We start from the raw sequence: 26,566 nt of genomic DNA, 5'->3' as shown, positions 1-26,566 counted from the left end.
TCTGTATACCAGTATAAGTTCATGAAAATTTTACATTTTTTAGCTAAGACAAAAGATTGCGAACTTAACATCTTCAACAAGCACATGAAACATGCACTGTTTAGCAGTTCTAGAAATACAGAGGAGTATTTCAATCTTGCTTTGTATTGTTTGGCAGATATATGCATGATGCTCATAGGAGAATTGGGCTATAACATCTTCAGACCCATTTGTTTTCCCGTGCATTGTGATAACAGGTGCTGAAACATTTTCCTTTTTAAAATATGAGTAATCAAAAGAAAATGATTTTTGATGCTTAAAGTCCGTTTTTTAGGTGAAATAACAAAAAATATTAAGCCGAATTAATAAAAACTGAGAAATTTTGGGAATAAACAAAAGTTGGGAGAAATATGTTGTAAATTTGGAGTCTCCTGCCTAATTTTGAAAAATTAGTAAATCTGCTGTAAAAATATTTATTACAGACATAACTGTAGTTGCTGATGTTTGGGGAGGATGTGTGCAAATCTGATATGATTGTTTTGAGAATTGTATAATGGAATTTTAGTATTGAATTTTAGTATTAATTTTAGTATTAAGTTATTTTTTAAAACCCTTATACTGAGTTGTATTCTAAAGCATCCGATTGCCAAAGGCATAGCTAGGGTTTTCAGTGCCCGGAGACAACTGAAGATTTTGCACCCTTTTCTCTGTGTTAAGAATGGAAAACATTTCATTCTAAAATTTCGTAACATCAATTTGGCGCCCGCTGAAAGCTGCGCCTGGGGACAAATGTCCCCCTTGCCCCACCCTAGCTACGCCACTGCTGATTGCAGATTATTTTTTAACTTCCATCATCACTGAAAGTGATTTTCAGAAAACAAAACACTGAGATATGACATGGTATGAATTTCCTACTCAATATGATGCGGAAATAGTTTTATCCAATATGATTTACACTTCTCAAAACATTAGAGGTTGAGCTTCTAGATCAGTGTTTCCCGACCTTTTTTGTGCTATGCCCCACCTAATCCTCTCTAAAATTCCTATGCTTCCCTTGGCATATACATAATTTTTAATATTCAAAAATTGAAATATTCATGAAAGCAACTTGAATGATAGGTTTTAGGAAGAAATCACTAGTAAATTTTGTGAGCAAACACAGTAAGTAAATTTTCAAAATATTATGGAGAACTGAAGTACAGAATTTTAATGAAATTATTTTCTATATTATTTTAAGTATTATTATTTATTTATTATTTAAATTGAAATCTTGCACTTGATGCTTGCTGCAAAGAGATTTTATGTCAGGTTCCAATTTAGTTAACTTCAGTCTCAAGTTTCTCCATTTTATTATATCCAGTCGATTTTTTTTTTTTTTTTTTAACACTAGAACCGTGGTACTTTTGATATACCTAAAACCGCAGTGCTGGTCAATTTGACCCTAGGCAGAACACACCTAAAAATATGCACAAGTGATTACTTTAGTTAACTAAAGCATTTTATTTTTATGTAACAATTGATATTTCTCAGAATTTGCATTGCATATTTTATATAAATCAACAAAAATACCCAAATTTTTTGAAAATCATAGTATTTAAAATTTTAATAAGTATAATAACATGTCTTTTATACAAAATAAAACATAACTTTTCTAATTTTGATGGGAAAACAAAGTATATCATTTAAATAAGTTTAGGCATAATTTTAAAAAAAAATAAAAATTTTACCAGTTACTTGTTAGTTTTACAGATTTTAAAAAATCCACTTTCGTATGCATTATGCACAAAATTTAGTAATGTATTTTGTACATGTATCAGAAATGGGTGCTTTTCATTTTGAACAAATATCTTGGGTTTTATTTTCACATTTTGAACTGTGGCATTGGACTGGTTTATGCCTAACTTGTAGTTTTCCGTCGTTTTTAGTGGTTGGTATACTCATATGTCACCTTTTTTGTCGGGAGACAAAAAGATTTTCACTCAGTTCTTCAACTAAGTCTTACATGAATTGCTGTCTGCTAATAGATTTTCCAGCTACAGCTTTGTATAAAACTCAGGCATTTATAGCAACAAGGTCCAAAATAGTATAAAAAACCTGCACTGGCCAACCTATGCTGAGGAGACTTGAAAATATATTTCATTGCCATTTGGTCAATCGCGTCCACACCAGATTTAGTTGCATCGCAGTAAGCAATTATATCAGGTAATTTTTGGGGACTATCTATAATTTCAATAGTTGAATGAAGACTAAGTTAGCAAGTTTTTATCACTTTTCCCTCGATAAACAGTTAGCCTGGTGTCTTTATGTGTTAGTACAGTAGTCGCATGAAATGCAGATTTTGACATTTTTACAGAGACTGGTATTTCTCTCCTTCAGCGTTTTACAGTTCCTACGAGGCTGGTGTTTTTGAATTTCAGTGACTCTGCAAGCTTCAGTGTTGTAAAAGAGTTATCTGCCATGACATTTCTACCTTTGTTTTCATATGGACTTAATAGTCGCAGTACTACATGTTCAGAAAGAGAAACATTTGATGGACTTTGGTTATCTTTTCCAAGATACGGAAATCCATTCATTAGATATTTTGAGTCAACATCTGCAGCTAACTAGAACTTGATTCCAAATTTATTCAAATTCCAGGTCAAGTCTTTTTGCACAACATAAACCACATGCATATAAAATTGCTATAAAAGCATCCATTTCTTCTACTGTTATATTCCATTCATTTTCATGAATCTGTTGATGAGCTTCATTTTCAGTGCATTTCTTTGATGCTTCAATATCCCTTCATTTATGAAAAGTCTCCAGGCACTTGATCGACTGTTGTCTATAATATTGTGGTTACCATGTGGTGTTGAGCCCCAAACTTCCTTCAAAATATTTTGCTTTGATTTTCTTCCTTTATCATTTGTTCCTAATTAATTGTACGACATTCCAAACTGTCCCATCTTTGCAAACTTCATTATTTCCAACTTTGAATGTTACTGCTGGTTTCTTTTCGGGATATGTGTCTTTTCCTAGAATTTTTTATTTTTCTTTTTTATCTGATAAATTATCATAATTATTGTGATGAGAAGGTCCAGCGATTGTTAGGGCACTACCAGAGTCATCATCACTTTCATTTTCTTCATTAGCAGCAGCTGTGGAGTCGGAGTCATGGAGTTGGAATTGGAATCAGGCAGATTTTGGGATAAAAGGAGTCTGAGCTGGAGTCGCTAAAAACAGATCAACTCCGACTCCAAGTTTTGTTGGACACTTTGAATTTGAAGTGAAATTAAAATGAATTGAAAGAAATTAATGACAAGCTGAGTTATTACTTTTATTTATGAACTATATACATTAATAAATAGTTATTTTCTATTTTATTAACATCTAATTAATTAATATAAGGGAGGAGGATGAAGGTGATATTTTCCATTAGTGATTAAACTGATTTATTTAATTAAGATATAATAACACACCAAACAACTATTAATTTAGAAGTCAAACAACAAAAATCAGCGTTATATTTTCAAATTTTCACAGGACTAGTTTCGATGGTTTTATCGAACCATCATCCTCAGCTGCAAAATTGTTACAAATCTCGCTGGTAAATTTAAGTAAGCAGCATTAGCAACAAGAAGTCCAAAAATTGATGCCATTTCTTAGAAAGAGAGCAGGAAAAAGAGCAATTATTGATCAAGCAATGTGATAAGGAAGTACATATTTGGTGATAAAGAGGTTTATAGAATTAAGAACTTTTTTAGAAGATGTAGATAACTTTAATGTTTCATTAACAGAAAGACTGTGGAATGATCTTGCAGAATTAGACACTACACTGTTAAATAGCTACAAAAAAGCTACAATCTGAAGAATTAACAGGAGGGAAGAATGTGATGTTTGTTCTTTCTGAAATGGAGGGTGTTTATTGCAGAAGGAATCATTTATTCAATGAAGAAAAGAGAAACTAATTTGCTAGACAATAAGGTCTTGCTGGGTTCAATATGTAGATTCAAAACACCGAATTTTCTTGGATGACAAATAAATTAAAAAGGCAAAGAAAGCCACTTATGACCTTTCATTAAGAATGAAATTATTCTCAGAACAATTGGAGAATTCGAATCAGAACAGTCAAACTGCAGACATTTCAATTGAGTCTCTATCATCCTCTTCCAAAGATGAATTAGATTTTGAGAAATATTTTTGGATAATATTGAAAAGGAAATAAGTGAATGAAAATAAAGAACCAAGAGCCTTTAGATATAAAAATGAAAAAATACAAACAAGATTTCTATATGGCCTTTGAGGAAATAAAGAAATATGATTGCACTTGCAAGACACCTCTTTTAGAACTTAAAAAAATCTATCCTGAAAAGTTCACTGCAAAACAAGCTTTTTTTGGTCACTTTCCAATCTGGATTGAATAGGACTAAAAGTTCTGCGGTCTACCAACCCAAGCGAAGATTGATTCTATTCCAGAAATTTAACGCCATCTGTTGAAAATTAGAATGAAAAACACCCCAGTTATTTAGTTCTTTATTCTCCCAATACCGGCAGTTGTTGATTCCGATTGCGTAATATCACGTAGGGAAGAATTACGGCTCACGTATTGCGCAATAACGTTTGCGATATTTTGCAGAGATAATTAATTTTGATGTTCGGTCCGAGATTTGTTTATGAACACTTAAAAGAGTTTTACTGTGCTTGCTAAGCAGAATATTTTTTAGTTCCGTTTTTACAATATTTTTATATGATGCACATATTGAAATGTCAAAAGCATTATTTATTTAGCGGAAAAATCTAGCGGAAATAAATATTTAGCGGAAAAATCTAAAGAGCGGCTACAGTCTACCCCCCCCACACACACACACTTCTTCAAGTTACGCTCTACTGTCCGAATATTCGCCAATTTCCAAGTAAGCGGGTTAGTTAAGCTTTTACTGTTAAAGATGACTGCATGAAGCAAATTTCTGTCTTCCGATTTCAGAAATGTTCCTCTTTTTTACTTAAATTACTTTGCTTGCAATATCTGTTAAGGGAAAACTGATATACAATGAAAATTTAGAAAATGTTCAGAATTTAGATTTCAATTATTTAAATATCAATATGAGTGGAAAAATAAATTGTATTTATTATTAGGTTCCAAGCGAATACAATAAATATGCCTTATTATTATTTATTTTCTCTATTTTGAACTGAAATTTCATCATTAAATCTTGTAATATAGTTTAGTTCTGCTTAGTTTTTTTTTCCTCTCATTGTAAACTAGTTCTGTAAATTGAACTATTATTGAAAATTAAAAACAAAACATAAAAAAAAAGTAATTATTTTCCATGGTTGAGGTAATGCTTATTCTCTCTTAATAAGTACTTCATTTCTCATATTTTAAATTACAAGTCTAATTTTTAAGGTTATGCAGTTGTGTATGATGTAATTAGACAGGTGCTTATTTTTTTTCTTAAAATGTGCTTGAAAAGTGCTTATAGGTGCTTATTTTTTTAACTAAAATGTAGCTATGAACCCTGTTTACAACTGCATTTAGTTGTGGAACACTTCCTTTTGCAGTGACAGTGTGTTATAGCCTTGGCCTCCACTTCTTGAATTAGCTGCAGAACATTTTTGTTGCCTGCACTTGAACATTCTCTTTTGTGGCCGATATTTTTATAAAAATAAACTCGTGTTGTTCAGTAGGGCTTGATATGAAGACATGGTAGGTTGCAGGTCCTCTTCAATATTTTTCTTTGGAATATGGTTTTCGGTATGGCCACTGCTCATATTTTCTTCAAAAGTATTAACCGTTTCTTCAAGCTGTTTTTCAGTTTCAAAAGTATTAGCAATTTCTTCAAGTTGTTCTCCGGTTTCAAAATTTGCAATTTGTTCGCCAGGCAAAAAGGACGATGCTATGCTTCTTCTTGGTTTAATGCCAAACAGAGCCTCATAAGGACTTTGGCATATTGCTTCATGATATGTAGTTTTCGTGGCAAATTGAACAAAGGGCAAACCATCTGACCATTTATTTGTATCATTATTATTCATCCATGCAGTTAACATATTCTTTATATCCTGATTAGCCCTTTCAACTGAGCCTTGTGTTTGACTATAATAAGGCTTTCCATGAAGTCTCTTAACATCTTTCCACATAGTGAATAGTTTGGATATGATGTGATTACTGAATTCCCTACTGTTATCTGAATTCAATATGGCTGGAGCACCAGATTTTAAAAATGTTTGAAGAATATGATATGCTACTTCTTCAGCTGTCTTAGTTTCCAGTGGTCGCAACTGGACAAGCTAGTCAAATGATCTTGATACACCATTATGAACTTAACTCGCCATCCCTGTGTGATTGCATGTGTATGACTGACTGACCATTGTTTCACAACAGTACCTTTCTTAGGTACACTATGCTTCATTTGACATTGTTTACGTAAACATTACAACTTCATATTTATTAGTTTTGTATTTACTTTGCAAATCTTTAAGCATACGTGTTCTTCCTCCGTGGCCTATTCTAGTGTGAGTTTCAAATAGTATGCTGAACAATTCATCATTAGTAACATAATACTGGATATTTGTTTCTCCTGGTTTTAAGGGTACAATTAATTTTTCTTCATCATTAATTTTTAAAATGTCAAAACATTTTAATCGTCTGTAATCCAAAGGTGTGCTGCATTTAGTTTTTGCAGAAATCACTTCAGAAAATATTTAAACGTACTTTTCTTGTGAAAAATAAAAACAATTGTCGTCTCATGTACTTGCAATTAATGCGTTTAACTTTTCAAAGAAAAAGTTCACGATTCGCTGCAATATCCATTCAGTATAAATTAGGGTATTGGATTTTTAAAATAATTTAAGAGAATGTTGTGTGTACCATCAAACCTTACATAAGACTGACAAACAGTGTTCCAAGAGTATAACAAATACATGCCACATAACTTCAATTGCACCAGAACAAAGGATTTGGTGACAGACTGTCGCCTCTTTGTTGACCTCGACTTCTCTTTTCGACCTCCACCACACTATATATGTGATTGTTGAAATGCACTAGTGGTGGTCCGAATGTACAAGAATATAATTATGTATTCGGTCTTTCATCGATGTATTTGGTATGTTTTGACATTCTCCAATTTTGCTCTTTCACGGTAACATATATATGTATAAGATAAAAAATATGAAAGCAAACTTCTAATTTTAATTGGCTATTATCTCTTTTAGTTTTATTTATTTTGGGGACTTCATCTCTCTGTCTTAAAAATAGTGCTACAGGTGTGTACTAAACTGCGTCATTCAAATTAATATGCGATTTTATGTAACGCTTAATGCAGATGCCTCTTGGCCAATTGCCAAATTGCAAACCAAAACTTAAAACTGAAAGTTTTGACTCTCCCCTTCTTCCTCTGAACTGATGTGTCAGGGTTGCCACCAGGGCTGTGGTGTCGGAATCGGAATCTGGCAGATTTTGGGGTAAAACGAATCGGAGCTAGAGCCGCTAAAAACAGGTCGACTCGGACTCCAGTTTTTGTTGGACAGTTTGAATTTGAAATAAAATTAAAATTAATTGAAAAAAAATTAATGACAAGCTGAGTTAATATTTTTATTTATGGACTATATACGTTAATAAATAGTTACTTCCTATTTTATTGACATATTAATAAATAAATACAAGGGAGGAGGATGGATGTGATGTTTGTCATTAGTGATTAAACTGATTCATTTAGTTATAAATTTCACTGGTAAATTTAGGTAAGCAGCAATAGCAGCAAGAAATAAAGTGTTGGAAACTCTTCTTTCTAGTCCGTATATAGCCACAAAAATGCTGAAGTCTCAAGAATTGACAGGAGACGAGAATGGAAGAATGTGATGTTTGTTCTTTCTGAAATGGAGGGTTTATTGCAGAAGGAATCATTTCTTCAATGAAGAAAAGAGAACTAGTTTGCTAGACAATGAGATCTTGCTGGGTTCAATATATGTAAATCCAAAACACCGATTTTTCTTGGATGACGAACAAATTAAAAAGGCAAAGAAAGCCATCTATGAACTTTCATTAAGAATGAAATTATTCTCAGTACAATTAGAGAATTCGAATCAGGACAGTCAAACTGCAGACATTTCAATTGAGTCTCTATCATCCTCTTCCAAAGATGAATTAGATTTTGAGAAATAGTTTTGGATAATATTGAGAAGGCTAAGGCAAAGAAAGCGAATGAGAATAAAGAACCAAGAGCCCTTAGATATAAAAATGAAAAATTGCATGCGCTTGTAAGACACCTCTTTTAGAACTTATTAAATGCTATCCTGAAAAGTTAAAAGAAGTAGCCCTAACAGTAATAGCTCTTCCTCCTACTCAAGTTAGTGTGGAAAGACTCTTCTCAGCTCTGAAGTTTATCAAATCGGATCTATGGCCCTCCAACAAAGAAGATCTTGCTGAAGCTATACTGTTTCTTAGAAATAACTAATGCTAGTTTTTCCATTTCGTAATAAATGCTAATTAATATAAATAATTTGCTATGCCATCTTTTTTTTTTTTTTTTTTTTTTTTTTTTTTCCGTAGTATTTATTACTTCTTTTATATTAAAAAAAAACTATAACCCATGTGTATATGTTTACATATATGAGAGAGTCAGGGTCTTTAAAATTCCAGGAGTCAGTCTGTCATTTTTCCTACCGACTCCACAGCCCTGATTAGCAGGCAGGTATTCATCCTCGCTACTCGAAGCACTGTCATTATTATCATCATCTTCTGAATCATTTTCAAATAATTGTTCGAAATATTCGAAAGCTTCCTGAAAAGTGTTGAACAGTCCTGAATGATATCATGACATTTTATCTATCCTTATACTAAGTATAGAATAAAAGCAACTTCAAAAAGTCTTTCAAAATATTCGTTGTAGTTTTCCACTGCATTCCAATGCAGTTCGTGTTTCAAACCTGGACTGAAATCTATACTATTCCCCCACCTGGTGCAGTCTATTTTAGGAATGAGAGAGTGAGGCAGATGTACTTTACAGTTACTTCAGAAAAAATGCTTCTGTTTTTAGTCATTTAGGCATAAACATTTCTAACGGGTCAAATTGACCCTCTTCCTGGTTCTAGGTATAAGTGTTAATAATCAGAAATTTATTTATGTTACACAGTTTCAAATTCACTAAGTTATTGTTTACCTTAAATTATTAAAAGTCATGAAAGGAATTATTTTTTCAATCGATACTTTTTGCGTGGTGACAAATTAAACAACAATTTGGGTCAAATTGACCTGCTCCACGGTTCTAGTGTTAAGCAGCAAATTATTTATGTCACTAAATTCACATTCAGCTAAATATGAAGATGGAAACAGTAAAAATAGTTCTCTTGCACGTTTTGTTGCATTTGGGTATTTGATTTCAGTTGTAGAGACATTTGGTTTTTTTTTTTTTTTTTTTTTTTTTTTTTTTTTGAAGCAGGAAAGATGAAAAATTAGGAACACCTTTGCTGGGAATCGAACCACGAACCTCTGAAATACCAGCTCAGTGTGCTGACCACTACACCTTGAAGGCACGAGAAATACCTTAAATACTCCCCCTTTTTAAAGGGCGACTGGAGTTTTTAGGGGACCCAATCGCCAAAACCTGAGTGTGGAGAGTCATCATCCACAACCCTTTTAGCTCAGACGCCACTGTAGAGACATTAGGTATTTTTTTGGAAGCAAGAAAGATGAAAAATTAACATTGCATTTGCCAGGTATCGAACCACGGACCTCTGAAATATATTTCCACCTCCCCAGTAGAATGGTGTTTAGGACACCAGGGTGCCTAGGCCGAAGGCCTTACCCCTTGTAGAACATTTGGTAGCTTCAAAAGATGTGAGATGAAGTAACCAGTAAATTCCTAGAACAAAAATGTAAAACATCAAAAATCATAATACACATATCAACAACAATTACATAAATTTTGGTTCTGGAAAGCTCTAAGAAATAAAAAGTAACTTAATAGATGATAAATTGCTACTAGCGGCAAAAGCCCGTCGAGCTGATGCGAACAAAGTCCTGTGCTCAGTCATAAAAGTCGTTTCATTAGATCCTAACTGCTCATTCCTCGGAGCCAGTTATGTGGGAGGTCACCCCCCACGAAACTGACCCCAATCGATGCTGCCAGAAAACTGGAACTTAGAATAAGTGTAGAATGTGAAGAACAAGATAGTAAAACGTAATATTACTGCATCTGTATTGATGTAAGGTCCTTAAACGTCTTCATCAGCAATCTTACAAGGTACATTGCAGCTTTAAATCCACATGAAAGTTTCTCCGCGGTAGTTTTTGTTTTCTTGATATTTTCAATGAGGTTTATGATTTTTCCCAGAAATTCTTGAATCTTACCATCTCGTATCCAATTAATAGTGTCACTAGTGTCTGCAGGGACTTGATTAATTTTACTCTTTAGTTTTTCACTGTACGAGGCTTTCTGGAGGGAAATTTCCTTCTGGATTTTTGGTAGGGTGTGGATGGTGTGTGTGTGTATTTAATTATGGCAAAGCACACGAGGGCTATCTGCCTAAGGGGAGGGATGCCTTTCGTGGAGGACTTTCTAAGGGAAACTGGCTCGTATACACGTTACACATGGGGAAAACCACGAAAACACCCATGCAGCCAGCCCGTTCGCGGGATTCGAACCTTAGACCAAACTACCAGTGTTCAGCGACTTTACCGCTTGGCCGCTGGTGGGCTGGTAGTGTGTGGAAAGTCATCGCTCTTGAAAGTAAATTCCGTCGTCTTGCGGGGGGGGGGCTGGTTTTCTTTCGAATTTTTTCTTATACACTTCGCACCCACGATAACTGGATACATGATTTTTTCCGCAAAATAAACATGTGGGAGTTCTGTCCTGCTTCTTAGGGCAAGTGTTACTGCGATGGATATCTCCGCATTTGCAGCATCTAATTTCGTTAGTGCATAGGTGCTGGGAGTGAGAAATATATTAGCTTAGTGTGCTAACCACTACACCACGAAGGCACACTAGGAAGGCGGGAGAAATACCTTATAATTTCCTCACAAAGCCATGCCATCGCTCCTTTTATTTTAAGTAAAGTTTTAATTGGCTCATCATTTTGCATTTCTGCGAGTTCTTGATACTGCATATTTGAAATATGAGCCTATTCCACTAACATTGGCTGTGTCATCCAAGTGGATAAGTCAATTTTTCTTAAATCAGAAAAACTTTCATTTAAATCAACCGATAAAATTTTCAGCTGATCGATGTCAATCTTGCAGCCAATACTAAAACTCAAACAATTGAATCATGCTGGGGGATTATAAAGCTAAAGATTCTACATAACATGTAGAGTATCTCATAGACAGGTGAAGATGTGTTAATAAAAGTTTAGAATTAATTTTTGGCTGTGCTGCATGGCTGGCTAAGTAACTTATAAAAGAGACCTTTTCAAGGTCTGCTTTGGTTTTCTAAAGTTGGAAAGAATTTAAAGTTAATGGAATTAAAAATTTAGTATTCTTAATTATTTGTGTTTATTTTCATATTTAAAAAAAACGCATCGTCTAAAACATGACTATCTAACTAAAAGCATTTTTTCGGCAGATCGCATTTTACATCTTTAACACACACACACACACACCCTCTCCCCATGATTCTATTCTGCATTTTCTCTAGTCCCAGGAAAGTCTTCTGATGAAAATCTAGATACTTAATTAACCCTTTGACTACAAATTAAAAAAAGTGTCATTATGTGGTCAAAGCAATGGCGTTTGCTTGGAAAATATTTAATGCCAGCTGGGTAACAAAAGATGAAACATGCACAGCTGGTTTGATTCTAAGACTGGGGTACGCTGCAGTGTGTTTCTAAGTACTTTTAACGCAGTACAGTCAAAGTCGTTCCTTAATTTTTGAATTGGATCCGGCTTATTATTTTTTGCAGACTGTAAGAGCAATTTTATAAAAGTAAACTTGAACTTTCGATTATGTCAAATAGAACTTCCGATGCTGGGGCTCCCAAACGATCTACAAAACGAAAGTATGTTTCGATGTCCATCAAACAAAAAGTGGAATTGCTGCAAAAAATGGATAAAGACATGAAGAATATGACAGAGAGGTTAGTGAAAACGAAAAAATTTCGATTGACAAGTTAGTCGGTATTCTCGGCACAGCAATTACGGGACTTGAACAGTGGAACTTCGTAACTGAACAAGAAATTATGTCTGTTTATAGAATTAAAGAGAAAGTATTATCACATAAAACGAAGCAACTTAAACAACTTACATTGAAAGAAATGTTTAATAAAGTAAACAAATAAATATTAAGCTTTTTTTTTTTTTTTTAAATTTTGATACCCTTTAGATCATAATTGTTCTTTATTTCATAAATTACGGTTTCATATTTTTAATTTTAGAATTTTTGCATGCCATCTTACGAGATTTAAACTGATGATCGATAATCCGGAATCGCCGAAGTCCCTACGAGTCCGGATTAACGACTTTTGACTGTAGTAAATTTTAAACTCTTGGTGGAACATATACCCCGTTAGTAGTGAAAGGGTTAAATAATCAGCATTTCTACACCTAATAACTTGTATATAAAACCAGTAATGACGTACATAATTAATTATATGTAGCTGATAAATATTTATGGCTTTTTATGATTTAGCAGGTTTCATGTATTTGTTATAATGATAATTTTTCTTGTAATAGAAATATTTCTGTACTTTTTATGCCTATTTTTAATGCTTGAAATTATTTTCTTTCGTAAAATTAACAAGGGTAGTGCATGATAGTAAATAATAATTTAGAATTAAAATTAATTAAAACATTCAAAAGTATAGTCTTTTACTTGTATTAAAAGAAATTAGTCTGAAGCCAATTAATTACTTATTGTAGTGAATTATTCTATACATAACTATAAATGCAGCAAATTATTCTCATAAATGACTTACTGCTTGATATAAAAGCAGAATGACTGCTGCAGGAAATAAAGGGAATATTACATTCTTCAAGAAATTATAGACAATATTACAAACAAAAACTGTAGTCTAACTTCTTTCTGGTTTTTATTCTGTGCAGGAAATTTGTATTAGTCGGATCATTTTTTATGTAATAAATATTTATTTTAATTAGACATTTATGTGTGTATATATTAATATTATTATTTTTAATAGGTACGGCAGCTCCTGGTGTGAATTATTCTGACCATAATTATGATAACCATTTAGTAAGTAAGAGTATGCTGAATAGTTTTACTGATTTTTTTTCTTAAATTTGAATTTATCACCTTATCATTGTAAGTTTCTGTTACACTGAATTTGTGTATGAGAAGGCTTTCTTTTTTTAGATTCAGATTTCTTTCTGCATCAGAGTTTTTGCTAAATTTTGAAAATTTCTGTATTGGAGAAATCATATTGCTAAGAATGGAAATATTAAATACATGTAAGAACAGTGTATCAAATTTAAAGTTGGGCAAAAATTCAATCTTAATTTATTTCAGTGAAAAATATCTGGTTGTAATGGAAGTTTTCTGCCAAAAAAACGTTCTTAATAAGGTTGGGGGGGGGAACATGAAAGCAGTACCTTTAGTGCAGGTAGTAATCACCACCCAAAACTAAGATTTTTTTCCCCAGTGTTTGGGTAGTTTTTCAAAGCTTTTGGCCTAGAAACTTGGTGGCCACAAGTCCAAAAAACAGATCAACCTCATTTTAGATGTCCTATGCAGAATGGAAGATAACACCAGCAAGATGTAGCTGCAGGTGTGAAAAAAGGTAGAGGTCTCAAAGACCAATGTGCAGAGCCATATGATAGGTATGGCAAAAGATCCCATTCAAGTCTGTGCAGAGTTCAGCCATTGAATGCTGACACATGTGGTCTTGCATTGACGGAATATTACCTTTTTGCGCTGGAACTCAGTTCGACGGTTTTCCTTGATAGCACTGTCAGTATGGACTAGCATCTTGCTGTACACCTTACCGCCGAAGGTTTTACTTTTTTCTAGATACTTTTTGTAGGTAATTCCATGGCACTCCCACCAGATACGAAACATTATCTTTTTGTAAGTCAAATTGCGCTTTGCGTCCCTGCCAACAAACTCACCAGGTGCAGACCAAACTCCTTTTCGACCTGTGTTGTTGAAGTAAATCTACTTTTCATTGCAAGTGACGATCTGGTCCAGAATTCTATCCTTGCATTGATATTCAAGCACATTAGTGCAGGCCTGAACATGTCTGTCCTTATCTGCTTGAGTCAGCTTATGCAGCACTTAGTGATTGAACTTGTATGTCAAGTTTATAAAATGTATAGTGCGACTAATAGACATGGCACTAATGTTGAACTCCTTAACAAGCTCTTGAGTGGTTGCAGTGTTGGTTGAGTGAACTTCTTCCACAAATTCTTGCAGGAGGGCTTCATCAGTAGGCCAGCCAGAGCGCTCTGCTTCTTGAATGTTGTAGTTCTTGTTTTTTAACTTTTGGTACCAAACCTTCGCAGTGCCATTTGATACAACGTTAGTACCTAAAGCTGTATACGTGATTTGGTGACATTCTGTAGCTGACTTTTTGCAACAGAACTGGAAGTAAATGATGTTTCTAATCTGGTAGCGTGATAGTTCCATTTCAGACACCTTGTACTTAATAATAATGATGATTTTTTACAAATTTCACAACACAGTGTTCTAAAAAAAGTATCTTTCTTTCAAATGACAAAAATTGACAAAATATGATTAAACACACCAACGCAAACTGTTTGTGCAGACTGTATTTACCATGGCTGGAAACTTTCGTTAAAACTGGATATTTTTATTATTTATTTACTTTTATTTCATGTATTTTAACAATGTAATTCAGGCAAAAATGCAGAATACCGTGTTTACTCCTGTGCTTCTTCCCCCTTTTTTACTTTAATTTCATCTTATAAAAATCGAAAGGGAAGAATTATGTGAATAATTTAATTTCTGAAGGATATGATTATAATAAGAATATAACAGGTGAAAAGTCATGGATAAACTACCGATAACTAACACATTATTTAAAGGAAACCTGCATTCTAATGAGAATATTTAGTAATATTGGCATTATAATTTCTAATAATATAATTTCGTTTCTACTTCCTGTAGCTTGAATCTCGTCTGTTTTAATTGTTGTTCCGCTGCTACTCCTTTGGTCTCAAACAGCTTGCAAGTCATCTTCAGTATTGTTCATTCTATTTTCCCACATGCAGTGATATTCAGCACCATAATGGTTATTAGATATCTCATTTTTCTTGAAGCTTTTCACTATACTAATTGCTTATCTATCATTGCACCCAAAATCCATGAGTAAATCAATTAGTAAGATGAAAACAATCACTTCCTGGACAAATCCATTTTAAAATTTAGAGAGTCTGACTTTTTGGATGCTTTGAGAAAAAGAAAAATGATATGAATACTTAAAAAAAAATTTTTCAGAACCTTGTGTTAAGAAGCTAAGGGGGAAATATGCAAGTAAATATATTTTTTCTGTGTGTTAGACGTTACACAAATTTTTGGCGATTTACGTTGGCGCGGTTTTTACAACCGTCAGTCTTGAAAAACGCTGTTTCTATGCATAGTAAAGTATTCAAAACTTTAAAAAAAAAAAAAAAAAAAGTATCGTTAAAAGTAATGGATTCATTTTTTGTTGAAAATGTCGTTTTTTAAGATGGCAGGAAATGGTAAATAAGTACATTTACTACGAGTATAAAATACTAAAAACACTGCTATAAAAACATTGTGCCAATGTTTAATTAGATTAAAATATTACTTAAATTGAATATCGAATTAAAAACATTATACCAACACTTAAAAGAATTAAAATATTACTAAATTCAAATACTTTAAAGTACGTTATATAGAATATAATTAACATTAAAACATATGTGACAATAATTATCTCAGCAATTTTTGAAAATAGTGTATTAATTTTTTTAACAAAAATTGAAGTATACAATTATAAAATAAAAGAAAAATATGTACTTACATTTTTTTGAGTCATTTAACCTGTCGTTTATTGATAAGTACCACAAGAAAAATGTAATAACAAGGGCAGGAATAAAAAAATTTAAAAAAAAAAAATTATAAATAGATAAAGCAATTTAGAGCCAAATTTAGATCATGAAGATTAAAAATAACAAAAAAATTTGAAAAAAAAATTCCAATAATAGGTATTGTTTTTAAAATTTCAAAGATCCTTTAACCGCCCCTCCCTGAAGTATAAAGGACAATTTTTTTATTCCGATACCAATAATTCTTAGTACTTACCAATAACAACATTCATCTTTGAAGGAATTCGAAGATGTGAATTAAATTTTAAAATGGCGCGGTAATGCACAAATTTTCAGTAACCGATCAGAGAGCTGATTACGTCATGCCTAGAATTAAAATTATTTAAATAATCATACATAATAAAATCATTTTTCAAAAAAAAAATGCAAAATTGTATTTTAATATTTAACAGCCATAAATAATGTTTAAAACATTAGATTAAATTTTTAGATATTAAAACTAATTACTTTTAAAGTAAGGTGACGTCATTGATTACATCATCCACAACATAAAATATCATAAACAATAAAATTTTTATTTCAAATAAAATGCGAAATTAAATTAATTTTTAATATTTAGAAGCCATAAATAATATTTAAAACACGGAATTTATGCATAATAAAACGTCTTATTTTTTAAATAAAATGTCAACAAAGTATCGGTTACCATAAATAACTTATCCAGCAATGGGTTTACCATAAGTCGTATTACTAGCCAAAAGAAAAATCGCCAAAATCTGTGCAACCGTCTACCAAAGTAGCACTTTGAATTTTTTCTGATGTAAAAAGTATTGGAAGATTATTATTAATCTCTATTGCATTTTATGAGAACTTCATAAGACTAGCTAGATCTGTGTGATTAAATCCTAAAATAACATAAATATGTCATCAAAAAAAACAAATTTTAGTTTCAGGGAAAAAATTCTAGACAATTTACTCTTTTCTTGTGTTTTCTACTTATGTAGTTCACAGGATTCTGCCTTTTATGATTTGATTAAGTTGCCATGAATGACGTGCATGTCACAGGATTCTGCCTTTTATGATTTGATTAAGTTGCCATGAATGACGTGCATGTCATACATATGCATTCATAAGAAAAATATATTTTTCACTCAACAAAAGCTACGCAATAAATTTCTTTTCTTAAAAGCCAATACTTTGTCATTCCTTCTTTTGACTATATTCTGTACATCTTTAAGTGTTCATCACTTGTGCAGGTTAGATAAAAAAAAAAAAATGCTGCCCTTCCCTAACAACTACTCAAGGACCAAAAAAGAAAATGTGGTTCACTAGTCAGTAGGTGTTTAAAGGCCAAACAACATGCAGGAGGATTCAATACTACTACAAACAATGATTTTTTTCTTTAGTAAAAGGGGAAATGTCAGCTAATTGAAACAAAAATTTTTTTATTCCATATTAGCTTTTTCTGAGTATCATTAGTCTTCGTTCCTAATATGAAAAAAAAAAATTGGAAAGGTCCAGATACTAATATCGTCACTGATCTATGGAAACTTGTTGCATAAAAGATGTAGGAGATATATTGGGCAATTTAACACATTTTATTTCTCGGAAGTACCTTCTTAATATGAATTATACATCGTAATGAGGCAATCTGTATTTTTTTTTTTTTTTTTTTTTTTTTTTTACATTTCTTCCTTTTTTACATCCTATGGCAAAGCAGCTGATAGAAGAGTGTTGAGGGACAATATTTTCACAGAACAGCAAGCGAGAGCAGGAATATTGTGTGTTCCAGATGAAAGCTTGGTATAGAAAGAAAAGATTTGAGTTTCATTTCATAATTTTCCCAATGCTGCTGTTGACTATTAATAAAAATTTCCTATTCCAGCTAAAATTTCATTCGTTGAAGCATTTATATAAGTGCTTGCATCATTAAGCTTTATGTGAGAATCTTGTGGCATGGATTAATTTTGAAACTGATCATTTAGAGATTTATTGCAAGCTGTTATTACATTTAGAACAGAAAGGGAGAATAACCAAATTTTGGAAAGTTTAGGGAGTTATGGCAAATTATAATTTTGCTTTGCATATTTGTTATCTTACACATATATGTAAATATTGCAAGTATAAATTAGTAAATAATAAATTTGTAAGCAGGATGTTCTTTTATATAGATTGCTAGGCTATATATGTTATAAAAGCACAATTTTGTGGTAATTAATTCTCCCTTCATCGGTAAATTGTATTCATGGCTGTTATCCCATTTTTAGTGGGTACAAATTATGTACTGTAGTTTATGCAATGTATAATTTGCATTGGATCCTCATACTTCAGTGTGATGTAGTTACTTTAAAAATTATGGTAATAGCATAGAAATTTAAACTTAAATGTGATATTCACGAAGAATAAGTTTGCATTTTCTTGCATTATGAGGGGAAGGGGAGCTATTGGGTTAATTATATACAGCTTTTCAGATCTGTTTCTGCTGGGAAAATATTATATGGAAATATTATTTATATTTAATTTCTTGTTTCAAATTGTTGTGTTTTCTTTTAATTATAGTCTAGTATCCATAACAAAAAAAGTTCTGATTTCATTTGTTTATATATATATATATATATATTATTTAAATTCATTGTCAAAATAGCAAGTTTTGGTTTACCAAATCCTTCAAGAAAATTGAATTTATTTATTTTTATATTTATAGGGAGTTCATTGCCAACCTACTGGATACCAGCCATATACAAACCCACCATACCATCCAATACCTTCTCCTAGACCTCATCATTATGGTAATCATCAAATGCAACAAAACATGCCATATAGGCATCATGGTGGGGCTTATGCACCTAATCAAAATCAATATGGACCTAATATGAGTCAGGAAATGTATAGAAATCATCATTCTGGTTATGTGGGAGCAAATAATAGAAACATGTCATCTAAGCCTTGGGCTGACAATAATTCTTCTACAGATCTTATGCCTCCATATAATCAGGTACCATCACATCCTCAGTTAATAAATAATCCTCCTCAAATGCCATCTGTTACTTCAATGAGATCTCCTCCACATGCTACCTCTAATATGAATCCTGCATCCTCCCAAGGACAACAGCATTTTAGACAGATGCAGTCTCCTGCACATTCACCTCATTCATGGTCACAAGCACAAATTCCCAGCCCTGGTGTCATGCATTCCTCAAGGACTACTCCATCTCCATTACCAGCTCATGCTCATGCACGTTCACCTGGTCATCATAGTCAACCATTTTCGCCTCCAGCCGCCCATGCAATGAATCTGCAGCCACATCCTCCACCTCCAGAAAATGGACAGATTCCACAATCCATCAGTAATGCAAGTGGTAATGATAGTCACAATCCTTCAAATCCTTTACATTCTCTGCAGAAAATGGTAATGTTAGAACAAGACTCAAAATCCATCTTGCCGATGGTTGTTGATGGTGCAGAGCAGTATGCGAATCCATGTGGATCTCACAATTATGTGCCTGAAGAAGGTGCTAGTAATGAATCAAAAGACTCTTCTTATTCAACATACTACAATATGGATGAAAACCGTTTTGAATCAAAACCAAATAATACTAGTAATGACTCATCTGCATATTCTGCTGTGCAGCAAGTATCTAATTGTAATTTTCCATTGCCAGCTCATCCTCTCACTAGTGAAAATGTAGAAAATATTACTGGAAATATTAGTAATAATAATTCTAATGTTGTTGCTGATATTGCACATTCAGATCCAAACTCGCCTTCTCAAATGCAAAACTGTTCTGTTTTAGGACAGAATCATTGTGAAACAAGTGTGGGTCAGAAAGATTGTAGTTTAAAACTGAATGAATGTCCTCCACACGCTGAATCTGCGCCTGTGTTTACAGATCAAACAAAAGCACCTGTTTCTACAAATTCAGAACAGGCTTTGGAATCAAAATCAAATGCTACTTTTACATCTGAAATTACTGATCCTGAAAATTCAGAGTCAGCCTCTGTACCTCATATTGAAACAACAGAAATGTCTAATTCATTAAAAACAGGTGAAAGCAAAAAAGAATTAGATAGTGCTTCTAAAGCAGAAGTAAAACTTGAGCTAAATATGAAAGATGAGGTTGAAACAAATCATTCCTCTGCTAATCGCTTGCAGTCTAATTGTGATAGTGCTACTGAAAATCAGGTATCTGACACAAATTCAGATAACAAATCATCTAATTCTGATAAATCACCTACAAATAATCATAATATTTACACATTAAAAAGTGAATCTGATACAGATAATAAAGTTGAAAAGTGTGATAGTGATGATGATGGTTCAAATGAACAAGAAAGTCCATCCATTAAATCTTCATCTGAGGTTACTGAAACTGAATCAGATCACCGGACTATTGAAATGAGTGAGCCTGTCACTCCTGCAAAAGAGGAATCTAATGATAGCCCAAAAAAGTGTGTTTTAAGGAGACGAAAAGTTGGTGCAAGTTATGAAGAAGCGCCATCTCCAGAAAATGAACTAAAAGAAAACACACGTTTAGAAAATCGAACTCCTAGAAAATCTGCAAAAGAATCTAGATTAGATTCTAAAAAACTTCCAGTTAAATCAACTGCAAATCAGAAAGCAGTTGATTCTAAGCCTATTAAAGAACTAGCTCGTAATCCTGTTAAAGTTGTTATTCACAGAATCAGAAAGAGTGACACTGATACTTGGCATGTACCTAATAATAATAAAGAATCATCTAATGAAAATCAGAGTGACAATAGTGGGGAGAATAAAGTAGATCCAAAATCTCCCAATATTGGTCCACAAATAATCATTTTATCTCCAGCAATGTCTCAAAAAAAATTTGGCTTCCATAACTCTGTAGCTGCTAATTCTGTAATTACTGTTAAAGATAATAATACAGTTGTTGAAACTGTTGAAAGGAATGCAGAAAAAGATGGATCTACTTCAAAAAAAATTAATGCCTCTGAAAACAATCCTAGTAATACAACTCCTGATAAAAAGCGTGGTAGACCAGTTGGGTCTAAGAATAAGTCATGTTCGTTGAAGAAGAAAAAAGGTAAAAAGGGTAATAAAAAGAAAAAACTTGAACTTGCAAAGCAAAAAGTAGCAGAAGTACCTTTGAAAACTAAAAAAGTCAAAATATTCAGTGGACCTTATGTTCATATTACAGGCAGTAAAGAAAATCCTTCATCTATATCTGTAATAAATGTTGCTCAAAAAGAGGAAGAAAAAGTCAATAGTAAGATACCAGCAAAAAGAAGTTTTAGCACTGCCATCAGTCGAATAAAAAAAAAGCAAGTAGGACACCTTAGTACATTATCACCTACTTATGATGCCTTTAACAGAGATAAAACTTGGCTGTGTGTGTTTTGCCATAAAGGTAGCCATCATGGAGGACTTGGAGATTTATATGGCCCTTATTACATTAAAGACAAAAATCCAGATCCTGATACAAAATCACATTCAGCTTCAACATCTGCAAGTACAGGACGTGGAAAAAGGCGTAAATCGGATCTTGATGACAGCAGACCTTCAAAAAGATCTAGACAGGTAAAAATGTGTATCCGTTTCTATAACTGTTCATGCCATTCTCTTGATTGAAAATAACCAAAAGCATTACAAAATTTTTTTTAACAGAAAATTTAGCAAAAGCTTATTTTAAAGCAATAAATTAGTTTTTTTATCTATATACTTGTGTATATATAGAATAGCTCGATTTTGCACTAAGTGAATTTAAGATCATACAACATATATATATATATATATATATTAACTTTTTTAACATTTACAGAATTAAAAAGTGTGAAAGTTAAATTATATAATTACAGTCAAAAGTCGTTAATCCGGACTCGTCGGGACTTCGGCGATTCCGGATTATCGATTTTTCCAGATTATAGATCATCAGTTTAAATCTGGTAAGATGGCATGCAGAAATTACAAAATTAAAAATATGAAACCGTAATTTATGAAATAGAGAACAATTATGATCTAAAGGGTATCAAAATTTATAAAAAGAAAAAGCTTAATATTTATTTGTTTACTTAAAACATTTGTTTCAATGTAAGTTGTTTAAGTTGCTTCGTTTCATGTGATAATACTTTCTCTTTAATTCTATTAAACAGACATAATTTCTTGTTTAGTTACAAAGTTCTGCTGTTCAAGTCCTATAATTGCTGTGTCAAGAATACCGACTAATTTGTCAATTGAAATTTTTTCGTTTTCAATAACCTCTGTCACTTTATTCACTATCGGAAGCGAATTATAATGACGAGGAACTTGTTTTAAATCATATCAAAGACATTTAGTAAGGAATTTCATTCAACATATCATTTAGTAAGGAATTATAAGCCAAATAAAATAAAAACATATGCCCTGAAGACAGATCAATTTTCAATTCATTGTGCGCCGCGTTGTTCCTCCCGCCGCAGCCTGAAATTGATAAACAGATTTCGGATTTCGAAACATACTTTCGCTTTAGATCCTTTGCATATTGGCAAGTATATATCGGAAATTCTATTTGATATAATCGAAAGTTCAAGCTTACTTTTATAAAATTGCTGTAACAGTCTGCAAAAAATAATAAGCCGGATCCAATTTGAAGATTAAGGAACAACGCAATCTGCAACATTAACTGAATTAGATGATTTTAGCTTAGCTTATACCGTCCGTTATATATTAAACGCGCATGCGTAAACGTTTTATTCGCATGCGCACACGTATATTCGAGCCGTAAAGGTCTTACCCGCACACGTAAACGTCAAAGCGACGCATGCACAGAAAGTTTGTAGCTTTGAGGTCCAGATTATGGGTGTCCGAATTAACGACTTTTGACTGTACTGAAGTAATGTAAAGCTTTGTGTTTAATAATTAATAACATATTATCATTGTTAATTATTGGGAAAATATTCATTTGCCTTTATTGAGGGCTTTCAATTTTATTGCTAAAAATGTCCGAAATAGTGCTGTTTGGAGAGATTTCCGAACATGTATTTCTCATATACATGCTTCAATCTTTCTTTCTTTATTTATTTTGAAGGTGATGGAAATCTTTGTATTAATATTCCAAGTGGAATGTATCATTTTGCGTTTTTAGTTTCAGAATTGGCATTTTTATTCTGTTACTTCACTCATGCACATGATATTTATCAAAAATGTGAAATTGAAAATTGTGTTTTTAAAATAAACAAATGAAAAAAATCATGTTATTTGAAATCCATCATAATGTTAGTCCTTATTTTAGATAATTTACTTAAGAGACTAAATGTATTACTAAAATTAAGAAATCTTCTTACAAAAACTTTTTAAAGCAGCATTATCTTTTTCTGTATTACCAGCAGATTTGTAGAATTGTGTCATAATAGAAGGCAAAATGTATGATGCATTAAAAAAGCTATCTGATATGGCCAGCACGTGACCTCTCATCAATTACGTGTTTGGAATAGCAGAATAGCAATGGGCCTTATCACTTCTGGTTGATTGTTTGTATTGTTTATTATAAGTACAGTAAAAGTCCAGAAATCCGCGAAGCTCGGGACTAGAGGTTGTGTGGATTTTAGAAAAGATAAATCATAATATTCAGACTCTGCAAAATAAATAAGGCGTATTAGATACATTTAATTAAATTATTATATACATTATTGCAATAATTTATTGTATGTGTTAAATTATTATTACATATATAAATTGATTATATTATTGATATTATATGTACACAGCATCCAGGTTTGCCGATTTCGCCTCATGCAAAGATTTCCGGTTTCGGATTCTGGTGTTAGAATCACCGTTGGTGTAAAATTTCAACAGCTTTTCTTTACTAATTCAGAAGTCAAACAACAAAAATCAACGTTATACCTAGCTGAAGATGATGGTTCGGTAAAACCATCGAAACTAGTCCTGTGAAAATTTTGTAGGTATAACGCTGATTTTTGTTGTTTGACTTCTGAATTAGTATTTATTCGGCGTGTTATTGTGTCTTAAGCTTTTCTTTATTTTTCCATATATCATACACAGTCTTGTCACAATTCCATACGATTCTGCTATAAACCGAGGAATGGAACCTGCCTCCATCTTTTGCAGAATTTGCATTTTTTGCATTACCGTCAATGCAATGTCTTTACGTTTATGAACGTTGCAAGCAGTAAAATGAGTGTGTTTCTTATCTGTCATTGTATTAAAAAGGGCTGAAATTTAATATATTCTTAATTTATCCACAAAATATCCGGATAAAAAAAAGGCAGCACTAAATAATCTCGTGAAATAACAAAGCTCAGAAATTACAACAACGGGAATCATGAACTTGAAAGAAGAGTTGAGTGAATCGTCTGCTTTTTTACCTCGATGCGTAAGTTTTGCGTAAGTTTAGATAGCTCTATATTTCTTAGGACGCCATTGAAAGACTAGTTTAATTTTTAAATCCTTTTTTGATAATGCTATGGATTTAACAATTTGGGAATTGCCCAGTGACAAAAAGTCTGCAATAGACCTTTTTTCAAAGAAAAAGCATCATTCATTACTCGATGCAGATTAGAGGGGGAAAAACTTATCATGATGTTAGTAATTTGGTATTTCCGTTATGACTCATTATTATTCAGTTAAGTATTTTTTCTTTGATATTTCGTACTCAATGTTTCGGTTTCCGGAACCTATAAACTGAATGTTTATATTTTGAGAGGCAGCGAGGATTTCAGGAGTTGGCAGATTTTCGATATTTGGCTGTACTACTTTTTTTTGGTACTACAGTACAAAGTCCGTAATTCGGACGTCCATTATCTGGAATGATCTATAATTCGGACCTCAAAGCCGCAAACATTATGCATGCACTTAAAGAATGTGCATACATTACGCATGCGCGTAAAGAATGCACATACATTACCCACGTGCGCATTGAAAGAAATGTTTAATAAAGTAAACAAATAAATGTTAAGCTTTTTCTTTTTGTAAATTTTGATACCCTTTAGATCATAATTGCTCTTTATTTCATAAATTACAGTTTCATATTTTTAATTGTATAATTTCTGCATACCATCTTACCAGATTTAAATTGATGATCTATAATCCGGAAAAACCCCTAATCCGGAATCGCCGAAGTCCCGACGAGTTCGGATTACAGACTTTGTACTGTATTTCATTTTGGGGAGTGTAAAAAAATTTCAGCAAAAATGTATGCGCAAAAGCGTCAAATCTAGCAAACGCGCCCATTTAAACAGCATGCCAAATCTAGCGTACGTGTTGATTTCAAATTGCGTAAGTTTAGATAGCTCTATATTTCTTAGGACGCCATTGAAAGACTAGTTTAATTTTTAAATCCTTTTTTGATAATGCTATGGATTTAACAATTTGGGAATTGCCCAGTGACGAAAAGTCTGCAATAGACCTTTTTTCAAAGAAAAGGCATCATTCATTATAGAAAATTATGTTTGAACAACCAGCGTGATGAAATTATGCTTTAACGATAACTCGGTAGCAAAATAGCAATGAAGGAATCGATTCAGTTATGTTTCTTATATAACTTATAATGATGATTTGAAATAGTTATTTACTCTTATGCTTCCATTCAGTTATGTTTAACCTTTTTTATGTAAATTATAATAATAAAAATGTATTATATGAAATTAACCGTTCATCTAAATTAAAACAATAATCTTAGGTAGTTACTTACTATTATACATTACAAAGTCCATAATCCAGACCTCAAACCCACAAACTTTACGCATGCGCATAATGTATGTTTTACGCATGCATGCATTGTCAGAAATGTTTAGTAAAGTAAACAAATAAATATTAAGCTCTTTTTTTTTTTTTTTTTTTTTTTTTTTTTTTTTTTTTTGTAAAATTTGATACCCTTTAGATCATAATTGCTCTTTATTTCATAAATTACGGTTTCATATTTTTAATTGTATACTTTCTGCATCCATCTTACTAGATTTAAATTGATGATGTATAATCCGGATTCGCTGAAGTTTTGACGAGTCCGGATTACAGACTTTGTACTGTACTTCCTTTCTTTTTCCATATAACGGAGAATGATAATTGTACATGTTCAAATCAGTTCTCATGCTTTGATTTGAAAATGCCACAGTGATCAAAGTATATATCCTCTATGAGTTTGGTTCACAATAAAATTTTTCAATAAAATTTTCATAAAATTCAAATAATCATAAAATTTTAAAAGCAGCATATCTTTAGAATTCTACATAGAGTGCTGCGTTGCCATATGTTCCTTTTTATATTCACAATTTTATTTCATTAAAAATAATACGTAGCAATAATATTCGGTGGCAGCATCATTTTATTTAAAAAGTAATACGCTACAGAATTAAGAATTGAGACTCATTGAAATGCTTTATAATGAGCATATAAGAATAAGCTCATTATAAAGCATTAGCGCAATTCCAAGAATACATTTAATGCTTGTAAATGTAATATGTTGTTCTTAATTGCATACCTAATTTAAGTACTATATTTGAGTAACTTTGAATTATCTCATAATTTTTTAAGCAAATCTGATCAGAGCTTCTAGTAAAGTATCACTTCCAGTTATCAGTTTTAACCAAAATCTAATATACTAAATTTTGGGTTATATTTTATTATAATTTTCCATTAAAAACTGCTGTGGGCTTCAAGTACCA

The 26,566-nt window shown here is 32.3% G+C and overlaps 1 protein-coding gene across 1 annotated transcript in view; it reads left to right on the top strand.

Moving 5' to 3' along the window:
• The window catches only part of LOC118199048 (uncharacterized), a 71,295-nt gene that overhangs the window by 9,976 nt on the left and 34,753 nt on the right, over window positions 1-26,566 (top strand). The window contains exons 2-3 of the mRNA XM_035370835.2: window positions 13,087-13,139; window positions 18,639-21,488. Of these exons, the coding sequence (XP_035226726.1) occupies window positions 13,087-13,139; window positions 18,639-21,488 (2,903 nt within the window). The remainder of the gene's footprint in view (window positions 1-13,086; window positions 13,140-18,638; window positions 21,489-26,566) is intronic.

Source organism: Stegodyphus dumicola, chromosome 2, assembly GCF_044657685.1.
Source record: "Stegodyphus dumicola isolate Sdum_Otavi_A_Nest chromosome 2, ASM4465768v1".
Lineage (NCBI taxonomy): Eukaryota > Metazoa > Arthropoda > Arachnida > Araneae > Eresidae > Stegodyphus > Stegodyphus dumicola.
The sequence above is the reverse complement of the archived record's forward strand: the minus strand, read 5'-3'. Positions and strand labels throughout refer to the sequence as shown.